General features: G+C 34.5%; 1 protein-coding gene across 1 annotated transcript in view; it reads right to left on the bottom strand.

Annotated features, from left to right (window-relative positions):
* The window catches only part of LOC129253614 (G protein-coupled receptor kinase 3-like), a 46,501-nt gene extending 38,736 nt beyond the window's left edge, over nucleotides 1-7,765 (bottom strand). The window contains exon 1 of the mRNA XM_064095909.1: nucleotides 7,733-7,765. Within this exon, the coding sequence (XP_063951979.1) occupies nucleotides 7,733-7,765 (33 nt within the window). The remainder of the gene's footprint in view (nucleotides 1-7,732) is intronic.
* Between the last annotated feature and the right edge of the window lie 5,966 nt (nucleotides 7,766-13,731).

Raw genomic sequence — 13,731 nt, 5'->3', positions numbered from 1 at the left:
TAACCTTGTATTATTTATCCTTCTGGATGTTTGCTTGCAAGGATGCATGGTATATTACCAGTCCAATGTATTTTACATTATCCTATCAATAGACCAAAAGAGTGCAAACAATATTCAACTCGGAAAGGCAATAATCCAACTGAAATGCGCAAAGTAGGTATTATGCATAATGCAATGCCATGCGCAAGGTACCACATCGTCAGTGATTTTAAGAACTGGCTCAAGCCTAATTTTCGGTCAAATTTTCAAAATTTATTTGTTTGCATATTCTGAAAGCTTGTGATTTACTCTATTGATTTGTCAAATTTCAGATCGAAATTTGTATTATTTAAAAAATAAGGGCATATTTAATATTTTTACGAACCCCACCTTTGATCTTACAAACTGGCTCAAACCATTCTTTGTGTATAAAGTCTCTGGAATAGCGCGCACAGGTCAAAGACCTGACCTAGATGCGGCGCAATATGCGGTGCGTATGTGCTTTGTCCAGGGTTTGTGCCTCTAAAAAAACATGCACATGGCATGAATGATTTTACGATACAGTGGTTTGTGCCGCCCAAAAACAGATCACATGGTGCGCATGATTTTATGAACTGGCTCAAACCCCCTGTTTTTGGTAAAAATTGTGGACAAAATTTTGTATTTTACAAAAGAATACGATGTATGCTTTAAATTGGTATAAATAATTTATCTGGTTTCTTTCAAAGCGTGAAGTTATAAGGGTCTGAAAAACATTCAAACTTTGAGTGCGATTATCTTGAAATCATGTTTTGGAGACCAGCCGAGGTTTGAGCCAGTTTGTAAAATCACTGCGATATGACGTCATAAAGAGCTACATGTCACATTTCAACAAGAAAACTGATTTTTGTTTTGTGTTTTATTGTCCTTGAAAGTATCATGATATTCTGTACTAATCTTCGACCTGTGCAATATTCATACTGATAAATATAACATATATGTACAACTCAAGAACATCCAACATTTGATTATCACCTAACAATAATAGGAAAGAAAAGTTGCAATTGCATTTTTTCACACACTGAATCTTTGTGAAAATTTGGATTTGCACATGTGTGGATATAGGGCACTTTTCTTTATACTATTGATTACATATAAGCAGGGCGCGACAAACCCGCTTGCCCGGGGCAAGTGAAAATGACGTGCGGGCAAGCATTTCTCAAAGTCAATTGCCTGATCGGGCAAGTGGTTGTTTCGGAAATAAAATATCAGCAGACCCTCTAAATTAACATATCTTTTGGATAATCACAACTATCTCTCAGATTATGTCAAACCAGTAAAAAAAAGTGGAAACTGATGTAAAATCAGCGCCAATTACCAATAATTTATCGCCAGGTACCTCGTTCGAAAAACTGTGCCATCGCATCTTACGTTCTATGTGTGCAATGACTGGCATGCGCTACTTGAGCAATTTGCCGATGCACACCAAAAAATAAAAATAAAAAACACCAAAAGTGGCTAAAATTTCACATTTTGCAAAAATCCATGAAATGGCCATCTATTTTCCATATTACCTTGAAATTGTTTTGATTTAGTTGGAAACTACTGAAACAAGTGGAACGCCTCTGGCAGTCTCGCCTGCATTACGCAATTTAATATAGCAGCAGTGCTAACTTTGAAAACTACTATAAAATAATCATTCACAAAAACACCATTCATATAATGATATAATACCACGTTCATTGACCATAAATGACATTTGAACGGAGACTTAAGACTGTCAACTACACCCATGTCCACATTTCATTCACTCTATCCATAAACTTTCAAAGTTATGATGGCAATTCAACAATTACCCCAACATGGATTAAGTTTATTGACCTTAACTGACCTTTGACTTGGTTTTGTGACCTGAAACTCACAGGGGATGTTCAGTGATGCTTGATTACTCTTATGTCCAAGTTTTATGAACTAGATCCATAAACTTTCAGAGTTAGGATGGTAATTTAACAAATACCCCAACACGGCCAAAGTTCTTTGACCTTAAATGACCATTGACCATGGTCATGTGACCTGAAACTCACACAGGATATTCAGTGGTACTTGATTAACCTAATGTCCAAGTTTCATGAACTAGATCCATACATTTTCAAAGTTATGATGGTAATTCAACAAATATCCCCAACTTGACCAAAGTTCATTGACCCTAAGTGACCTTTGACCTTGGTCACGTGACCTGAAACTCGAGCAGGATGTTCACTAATACTTGATAAACCTTATGCCCAAGTTTCATGAACTAGGTCCATATACTTTCTAAGTTATGATGTCATTTCAAAAACTTAACCTTAGGTTAAGATTTGATGTTGACGCCGCCGCCGTCGCCGTCGGAAAAGCGGCGCCTATAGTCTCGCTCTGCTATGCAGGCGAGACAAAAATGAAGAATATTCAGCTCTTTTTTTACTCTCTTTCTTTACTCTGATTTATGATGATGTTACACTCTGTAAATTTTTTTTATTATTGTGGTCCCACATGTAGACTGTCATGTTGACCAAGTGTAAAACGATCAAACGGTACGATCAACGATCAATGCTGCAACACCATGAAAAAAAAACCATGAAAGTCTACATGCGGGACTACAAAAAAAAATATTGACAGAGTGTACCATCATAAAATGATGAAGAAAAGACAAGAGAGAGGTGATTCATGTTCTTCATTTTCTTGATAGTTTCCAACTAATTATATAAAAAAATCAAGGAAATACGGAAAAATGACTAAATGGATTTAAAGACGCAAAATGTGAAATTTTAGCCACTCCACTTTTGATTTTTTTTTTTTTAACATCATAAAACAATCTTTTTCAGAGTCAATAAAGAGCTGAATATTTTACACTGGCTTTCTTTATAGTTTCCAACTAAATCAAAACAATTCTAAGGAAATATGACAAACAGATAACCATTTCGTGGATTTAAAGATGCAAAATATGAAATTTTAGCAACTTTTGGTGAAGGTTTTTTTTTAAACCTTAAATTAAGCCCCATTTATAAATAGCGGGAAAAAAATTCAAAATAAACGTAATGATTCGTGCCTACGTTGCTGAAAATAAACTTTTAAATTTGTGTTCTTTTATACTGTACATGATTCTCAATTGCTATTTTGTATGAACTTTAAAAATAAGAGTAGTGCCGTCATAATAAAAAACAATTATAAAACAAATATAGGGCAAGCAGTTTTTTCTATGTGACGAAGAAAAAAATTTGTAGAGGCCTGCATATTTGTATCTTTATTTGAAGAATTCAATACTGAATCTTCACAAAACTAAAATCTGCTTTTAAATACCAGAAAAATAAGGTGGTTTCAGGCCGCCTCTAAGTTTGTCAGTTCCAGGTATTTTCTGATCGAGAAAATTGCCCTGATCAGAAAATACCAGGTAATTCTGGCAGTGTGAAGCAAATTACGCATAACAACCCCGAATGAAAACACCCGCTAAATGGTAGGTACTTGTCAATAATACGAAATAAGTTCACAGGTATTTTGTTTAATTTTACAGGAATTCTTGTGATCAGGCGGTTTGAAACCACCTATAGATTCATAGAAGATTACCAATAAACCAAGAGTAAACATACACAGACCATTTGAGTATCCATCTTTTAGACGATAAATCTAATGCCTTATTAACACAAAATACAGGATAATGTTTAACTGAACTGAGTACATGAACTTCTCACAATTTGATCATTAACTTGCATTTGAAACCATTATATTAGTCTTGATGAATGAGCAGGAAAATGGTTGTCAGGCAGACTGATGAATACCCTGGAAACTGGTTGTCCCACTTGATTTTATTCACTAGTTTGTTCGGAAAGAACAAGCAATTAACAGGGGGAAAAAAAATCACAAAATTTGAATTATAAAAAAAAAACTTGAAAATAATGATAATTAAAGTAAAGTCTAAAACCAAACTGTGCATAAGTGGAAGGTCTGCTGACCAAATCTGTTTGCAGAGATTAGCATGTATTCACCAATATTTATTTGAATACTGCAGTGCGTATAATGGAGGCTAATGCTTTGGTGAGATGACAATTGCTCCTGCCACACTAGCTCGGGTCTATATCAAAGGGCATAAGGTTAAGAGATAGAGTTAGGATTGTTATAGGTTTTGGTTCCATGTAAAGATAAGAATTAGGGTTTATTTAGATTTGTAGGTTAGATTTTATGTTTGGCTTAACGGGCAGATTTTTCATTGGAGCAATGGTCGCCGGAGCAAATGCCATGAAACCAATGTTTTCTCTAAAACTTTCACTAGATTCCGTTATCATATGTTTTGTAGATGGCAACAAAGAATACAGAGTTTAATGTTTTTTAGACACAGAAAAATAGATTTTGCATTTTAGAGACAAAAAAACTGGGGACTACCCCCACTATCGTTTTCATATTGTGATTGATTTCATATTTATGTGTATATTTAAAAAAAAAATTTTTTTGTAAATATAGTTGTTTATATTCAAATTCTTCATTAGTTTGTTCATTTCGTTTATTTTTTAAATGTGTGTTTCTTGCAATCTAATAAATTGATTGCAAGATGGTCTTTTTTTGGTAATGAATGTTAATCAGGGAGTAGACTAGATAGGTCTATTTGGCTTTTGCTATTCCCCCACATCGCATTCATTACCCTATGTATTTTGTTATTTTTGTTAATTTGTCATTTTGCAAAATTCATTACTCCTTTATAATGTTGTAAATCAGATCAAAAATCAGATCGAAAATCGGATCGGCAGTTAAGCTTCTAAAATCGAAATCGAATCGAAAATCGAATCGGCGATGTTTAAAAACAAAGGAATACATCAAAATGTTGTTCGCGGTCGCGCGCATCTTCCTGACAAAGTCACAAAGACGAATGCATTGGAATGGAAGTCGCCAACATGCGCGATCATTTGGAACATGTTTTAAAGCCAGGGGTTTTGAGGTGTTATTGCTTTAAAATAAACCGAGTGATTTTTATTAGAAAGATAAACGAAAGACGCATCTTCCGAGCAAAGGCGCAAAGGAAAATAAAATGAAAATATTTCTCATAGATCACAGGTTAATGAACGATCGGCGGGACATCGTTTAGAAGTATTTTTAGGTGCTAGCGATTTAGAATTATTGGAATGATCTCTTACGACGCATCATCTTAAAGTCGCGAGTGCAATTAAAATGAAGTAGAAGACGCAAGCACGCACGATGATTTGAAATATGTTATCAAAATGTTTTGGGTAGCTAGCGTTTTCAAATCAATTTGAAGTTCACGGCGGGGTCCGCTATCACCACGAGGTTGAAGAGAAGATGTCTATCATCATAAAGGGGGTAAGAGAGTAGCGCAGTGAGCTCCGTCGGTAATACGACCTTTCAAAGTTCACGGCGGCATCCGCTATCACCACGAGGTTGAAAATAAAATGAATATCATCATAAACGATGTAAGAGAGTAACGCAATAAGCTCCGTCAATAGTACAGTCTTTAAAAGTTTATGGCGGGGTCCGCTATCAACACGAGGTTGAAGAGAAGATTTATATCATTATAAAGGGGGTAAGACTAAGAGAGTAGCGCAGTGAGCTCCGTCGGTAATACAACCTTTCAAAGTTCACGGCGGCATCCGCTATCACCACGAGGTTGAAAATAAAATGTATATCATCATAAACGATGTAAGAGAGTAACTCAATAAGCTCCGTCAATAGTACAGTCTTTAAAAGTTTATGGCGGTGTCCGCTATCTCCACGAGGTTGAAGAGAAGATTTATATCATTACAAAGGGGGTAAGAGAGTAGCGCAGTGAGCTCCGTCGGTAATACGACCTTTCAAAGTTCACGGCGGCATCCGCTATCACCACGAGGTTGAAAATAAAATGTATATCATCATAAACAATGTAAGAGAGTAACGCAGTGAGCTCCGTCGGTAATACGACCTTTCAAAGTTCACGGCGGCATCCGCTATCACCACGAGGTTGAAAATAAAATGTATATCATCATAAACGATGTAAGAGAGTAACGCAATAAGCTCCGTCAATAGTACAGTCTTTAAAAGTTTATGGCGGGGTCCGCTATCACCACGAGGTTGAAGAGAAGATTTATATCATTATAAACGGGGTTAAGAGAGTAGCGCAGTGAGCTCCGTCGGTAATACGACCTTTCAAAGTTCACGGCGGCTTCCGCTATCACCACGAGGTTGAAAATAAAATGAATATCATCATAAACGATGTAAGAGAGCAACGCAATAAGCTCCGTCAATAGTACGGTCTTTAAAAGTTTATGGCGGGGTCCGCTATCACCACGAGATTGAAGAGAAGATTTACATCATTATAAACGATGTAAGAGAGTAACGCAATGAGCTCCGTCAGTAGCACGATCTTTAAAAGTTCACGGCGGGGTCCGCTATCACCACGAGGTTGAAAATAAAATGTATATCATCATAAACGATGTAAGAGAGTAACGCAATAAGCTCCGTCAATAGTACAGTCTTTAAAAGTTTATGGCGGGGTCCGCTATCACCACGAGGTTGAAGAGAAGATTTATATCATTATAAAGGGGGTAAGACTAAGAGAGTAGCGCAGCCGCAGTGAGCTCCGTCGGTAATACGACCTTTCAAAGTTCACGGCGGCATCCGCTATCACCACGAGGTTGAAAATAAAATGTATATCATCATAAACGATGTAAGAGAGTAACGCAGTGAGCTCCGTCGGTAATACGACCTTTCAAAGTTCACGGCGGCATCCGCTATCACCATGAGTTGGAAGAGAAGATATCTATCCTCTTAAACATCGCCATAGATAATACCGCGTCTTTCTCCCTGAATAATGAGACCTCTAAAATTAATAGCTAGCACCTCAAAAACAATCTTGAAATATGTTCTGAGCGATCACACACTGTAACCAGATCTAGGTCCTACGCCGATTTTTTATTTTCGATTTTTTCCTTCAACTTTCAAGGGGCATGATCGAAGATCGGCAAGTGATTGCCGATTGTGGTGAAATCGAATGGAATCGGTTGCCGATTGCAAAATCGGTTACAAGCTTACTCCTTTACTATGGAATCATTTTGATTGATCTCGATATATTGTATCTTGTATGTTTTTTAGAGAATGTGAAATAAATGAATTTGAATTTGAATAATTCAAGATAGCTTACTTGCCAGATTAGCCCAATTGGGGGAGCCCTGCATGAATGTGACCTTGTGCTACACAGCGAGCACACTTTAGACCCCAAGTTTGCTTAGCATGTAATGATATGGCAAATAAATTACCCCCTTGATTAGGAGCTTCATTCTCCTTTATATTTTGCTGAGATCCGTATTTGTTTATTAAGAAATTTGGTGCAAGTTCAGTGATAGTTTTAGACAACTTGTGGTTGTCCGCATATACTTCCTTGCCAGCCAGAATAGCGGAAGAAAGATGACGTATCGATGAGACAATTTTTTTTTTACTATTACTAGTTATATAAAAAAATATATATAAATCATTTAAAATTGTTTGACAAGAATATAATTATAGGCATGATTGCTGAAGCAGTCAATCTACAAATGTCTAGACCTACCAGTAATTGAAGATAATCAAATCATCACATGGACTTTATAAGTTCCATATCTACCTTAGATCTATGATTATTTATTCATTCATATTTCTTTCCTTTTTACAGGATAGCTAGCCCTTTCAGCAAAGCTGATTTTCAAAGTATAAGTTATAACATCTAACTACAATGTCATCTCTAACTAAAATCTATACCTAGAACTCACAACAACAAATCTACCTTTGATTTACTAGACTCTGTGCTGTTAGACATATTCAGTACAAAATATACTTAAATATCCAAGACATAATTGTTTTTTTTTCAGCTCATGGGTATACCTCTATGGCCTGAACACACTCTGCCAAAGCTCTCTTGCATAGTCTTGTTGCAGTTCCCTTGAGCTTATAGAAACAACTATGATATCAATTCTTCCCTATTACCAAATTCAGTCACTCCCAACAAATATAAAATAAGCATTGTAAAGCAGATTTTAGCTGCTAAGCATGCAGTGGGCTTATGCATCCCTTGCCAAACATGATGTTCATTACTGCACACTCACAGCTGTTCAAATAATAACATTTCAAGAGAAAAAAAAGTGGCAGCATTTTACATCTCAGTACTACGCATAAATGAGCTTATCAGCAGTTACGGATGACAGAAACTGAAAATGTCAGAGGAAGAAAGGACTAATTGAATAATTGAAATAAAATCATTGTAATAGAAGCTAATTAGGGATCTCTACACGGGGCAGGAAGGGATATACAAAAATCCTGTTCCAGATTTTAGATCCATCTTCCACTTTTAGTTAGAAAAATAAAATTATGAATAAATGAATAACATTGGGATAAAGATAGAAACACTTAGTAAATCCTTCACATCCTACTATCAAATAAAAATAGCATCAGGAATAAATCAAAACATGATGTCAATAAAAAAATCTCAATCTTTTTCTAAATATAACAATTATCTTTTACGTCTTTGTTACAAAAATAGAAGACAGGTAGATAATAATATGCCAATGACGACAAAGCACCAATAAGTTTCTCATTTTGTTTATCCGTCTTATGTATTTTCATTCATCATAAAATAAAATAAAAATAGAAAATATATTGAACGATTCAGCACTATTTTTGTTAAATGGCATATGACTGATATTCCCAAACTGAGGTAAAAATGAACTTATAAAGAAAAGTGTTGTATGCAACAGATCAAAGCTTTCAGATCCCAAATTTTGTAATCTGAACAGTCACAGAGAACCCTCTCCCATCTCAAATAGTAAGTATTTTCTTCATAGTAAGTGCACACCAAATACCAATTATATAAAGTTAATAATTAAAAACAAGTAAAAGGATAGTTCAACACCAAGTTGCTTGTGCTTCAAGCAATAGCTTCTTTTTATGCATCTGACCCAATAGCATGCATTTCACATCCATGCTGTATATTAAGCACTGGATACCCACAGATAGATAATTTCCATATATGCTTTCAATGACTTTGAATCTGTCTCTGAACAACCGTGTGAATGTTTGGAAATAGTTAAGGATCTAGAGGGGTCTGTTTCCTACCTATGTTATTGCCTGTGAATCTACGCCATGTCACAGAATAGGAAACTAGCACAAAATCATGATTCTTATTTCAGAAATGTGTTCTTTCAAAACTTACACTGTATATGATAAAGAAACAAATGGTAACAATTGATAGAATGCAACATGACTGCATAGAGTGCATGCATGCATATTACAATTGACTTTAAATCTTGATCATAAATAACGGATAAGGATTTCCCCAAAATTATCAAATTGCAATTCCCAATTTGATCTACAATTAAATTTAAAAAAAAAACGATAAAGCCAAAATAAGGAGTCATTTCACACTGATCTCTAGGACATGCTAAACCAAAACTGTTACAGTTCTAGACCACTTTATCATTTGAGTTGTCTGTGTTGCTCTTTTTACAAAATCTAATTACAACAAAAATGCTTCTTTCAACCTCAATTCAATAATATTCCTGACAAGTTTTTATTGCACATGGAATGTATCAATTGTCTGTCCTTGATAATCTATGATACGTTGGGTTTGTTTCCTTCACATATTATTGTAAAAAGAAGAGAACTTTGTGGAAAAGTAGATCAACCCAATACCATCTAGTATAAATAACACTGCAATTAATTAAACAAATAAACAAAATCAATATTGGCCCACTTTTGTGGTTTCATTATTCTAAATTTGCATGGAACATACTGTAGACCAAACGACAGAGTGACATTGGATTAATAATATGAGTGTGCACAAATATATGGTGTAAATTCAAATCAATTTTTTCTTTATCAATATCATTCAAAATGTGTTTTATTCCTTACAAATTTCTTGTTGAAAAAAAAACACAGGAAAGTTTCAATCTTTTTTCTGTCTTTATTTTCTCCTTCTCTCCATCTGTACATTTGCACCTAACTACACGTAGATGTATTAATGTTCATGTCTCTATAGGTGCATGCATATGACAATTTTTTAAACATACATCCACACTACCTGCATGTATATAAATGAAGAAAGAAACAATTGGCAATAAATTGCCAAAAATGAGTAGAGGAGTGAAGCTTTTGAGTATTAAAGACACTTCACACATCATGAATATTAAAATTGACTACATGTAAAAGGTGAAACAAAAACTTGATAAAAAAGGGATATTTGAATCCATGGTAACATGTAACATTATACTTGTAAATGTAGTTTGTCACAGCAATATTGGCGAGTGTGGAGTAGGCACCTTAGTGAAGCCAGGCCACCGAGTATTAAGTGGGAATTCAGCTGCGCATGCATTATGCAAATGCGCGTAATAACTTTGGCGGACGTTGTATCTTCTGGAGCAATACTAGGCGAGATTTCAGTGTATGTGTGTGTAAGTGTGTGTGCCTTACCGATACCGACTGGGGGTGGTTTTGCGTGTGCATGTGCATGCAGAGAAAGAGCCACGTTATAAAGTGTCAAGTCGAAGGGAATTTAGGGTGCTCTTATATCCATCTCTCTCTCTCTCTCTCTCTCTCTTTCCATGGATATACCGGTACTGCTCTTTCTATGAACTGTCTGTGGATACGACTTCTACCTCATCCTATATTTAAAACTGGCCATTTATGCTACTTGGTGTCCACCAACTGTCACATTTGGACACCGATTAGCATAGTGAAAAGCTTCTCTCTTATTTTTTTTGCTTTTTTTTTAAACAGAACTATGCATCAGCAATCAGAGGTATTTAGCTACCTGACTTAACAAGTAAATGTGCATATTGCATAAGTTTGAATCAACCTAATTGCCATAATTTGAATTTTAGGAGTAAATGTAGATATCCCAATGCTTATTGGACACCATGCACATGCAACAAAAGTATACTGTTTTGCTCAAAAACCTCATAAAAAATTAGTCTAAATAGCACAAAATTTCCAGTAAAATGTATGGTATTAATAGTAATACAAATATAAAGTCTGAAAACAATAAATGTATAATATAAATAGTATTGAGTTACCAGTATGCTGAAATATCACAATTTTTGCCACAACTTCATGGAAAGATCCAATTACATGATTCACTTCAAAATTGTAATTTAAAGAAGTTTGCCTTATTTATTTGCAGGGGTCCAAATAGTAAAAAATAAAATTACTTGTATTACTTACGCTAAAGAGGTCCGGTTTGGCTTCTTGGTTGGTCAATCTTTGTCTCACATTTTCTACTGCTGATTTTGAGAATTGCTGAAGAAAAGAAAATACAACATGTTTCAAATCCTCTTTATGAACTGAGCATCTCCTCCTCCTACTCCTCCTCTCCCCTCCCCTCTTTTCCCCCATCCTCCCCTCCTCCCCCATCTCCTTCTTTTCTGTCTTCTTCTTATTAAACAAGGCATAAGCGATGTTGTGTCTCGCCCACTTGTGAAAGTAACCAGAAATATAATGATTTGCGAGGGCACGCAACAGAATTGTATCAATTGTTCATCGTAAAATAACTGGGATGGAATAACATTTGTCATAAGAGTCTTGCACATAAACTTTGATGTTGACCTTAAAATGACCTTTGACCTTACCATGTGACCTCTGAACACAACAGCATGCAGATCTCTTGAGTACAGCTACAACCCAAGTTTGGTTCAAAAGTGACTTACCGTTGCGGAGCTATGTCATAACAATGACCTAAAAATTACCTTTGACCTTGCCATGTGACCTCTGACTGTGCATTGATATGCAGGTCTCCTAAGTACATCTACAACCCAAGTTTGGGTGAAAAATGAATTACGGTTGCGGAGTTATGTGTCATAAGAGAGTCTTGCACTTTAACTTTAACATTGACCTGAAAATGACCTTTGACCTTACCATGTGACCTCTGACTGGACCATGACATGCAGGTCTCCTAAGTACATCTACCATATAAGTTTGGTTGAAAAGTGACTCATGCTTGCAGAGTTATGTGCCATAAGAGAGTGTAGCCTGTAAACTCTAACGTTGACCTGAAAATGACCTTTGACCTTTAAAAGTGACCTCTGCCTGCAGCATAACATGCAGGTCCCCTAAGTACATCTACCATTCAAGTTTGGTTGAAAAGTGACTTACTGTTGCGGAGTAATGTGTCATAATGTTTGTGACAGCCGGACAACATTTGGTTCCTTAATCTCGCCTTCACCTCTGGTGGGCGAGACAAAAAGACTTTTATTATAAAACAAATATGACAAAGATGGTAATTGAATTTGGTTCAAAATATTTTGCTCTAGAAGTTTACACAATTTCATTACATATCATTATTTCTATCATTGAAAACATTACAAAAAAATCTTATCTGAAAGGCCAGGAAATACCTGACTGAAACCATGATTAAGATTGTACTTCTTGCCAGGAGAGTGCAGGATAATACTTACATGTGTACATGATAAGACTTCTTTCATTATGTAGTTATCGAAGATTCTTCTCGCTTCTTCTAGCCTTTCATCAAGAGTGTCAAGTTTTTCATAATCTTTGATCTGTAAAAAGACAAGACAACAATGAAAATACTAAAGAGTGGAGGGAGTGTATAACTCTTCAGACATTGAATTGCACGTAATGAAATGCATTTATGCAAATTTACAATATAACACAATGTCATGAATTTGATCTGGCACGACCTACAAAAAAAATGAAAACTTTACCTATGAATTCCGAAGGAAAATGAATTATGACTACCATGTATCACAGTGAATAAATATGAATAAAGAAGTTTCAATATGAATGTATTTCAACAATCAAAATAGACAAAAGACAACTTATTCTCACCTCTTTCTCTTTCTCCCACTATCTATCTATCTCCCTCTCTTGCTTTTTCATTTTATTTTTAATCAGATTCCCTTTGATCATAAGGTAAATAACATTAAATTTCAAGAATATAAAGAAACACAGTGAGGTTTATTTTCACTAATCAATAAATTGATTATTTCTACCCCCCCCCCCCCCCCCCCGCACACAAATTTTCTACAATTTTTTTTTTCTTAGTACACTCAAAATCATATGGATTCAAAACAAATCAAGATCAAATGTGAATAGTGTAAAACTTGATTTAGATTTGTATCTTAAGGATTTGAAGAAGAATGATTTTAGATCTGAAAATAAATCATATGGATTTAAATCTAAATCTAGAATTTATGGCTCAGTCACATTGACTAAACCTACTCCAGACCGACCAAGTCTATATGTATTATATTATTTCTCATGACATTCCATTGGTCAGTTTGGAGAAAGTTTTGTTCTTGTGACAGATACATGAAATCTATGAGGCGCCGAATGTACCAATATTATATAGAACAATTATTTGTTATATAATCATTATTTATTAAATAGTAACTATTATTTATATATAATTTACATTTTATTTGTAAATAACTACTATTATATAAAATAACATTTCTAATTATTTATATATAATTCCAAGTAATACTTCATTATTTGTAAATAATAATAGTTCGACATTCCATTATTTATAAATAATGATTATTTGTTTTTCATTATTTATAAATAATGATTATTTGTTTTTCATTATTTATAAATAATGATTATTTGTTTTTCATTATTTACAAATAATGATTATTTGTTTTTCATTATTTGTAAATAATGATTTTTTGTTTTTCATTATATATAAATAATGATTATTTGTTTTTCATTATTTATAAATAATGATTATTTGTTTTTTATTATTTATAAATAATGATTATTTGTTTTTTTTATTATTTA

This window comes from Lytechinus pictus, chromosome 2 (assembly GCF_037042905.1).
Source record: "Lytechinus pictus isolate F3 Inbred chromosome 2, Lp3.0, whole genome shotgun sequence".
Classification (NCBI taxonomy): domain Eukaryota; kingdom Metazoa; phylum Echinodermata; class Echinoidea; order Temnopleuroida; family Toxopneustidae; genus Lytechinus; species Lytechinus pictus.
Note: the sequence above shows the minus strand (reverse complement) of the source record. Positions and strands in the feature narration are given on the sequence as shown.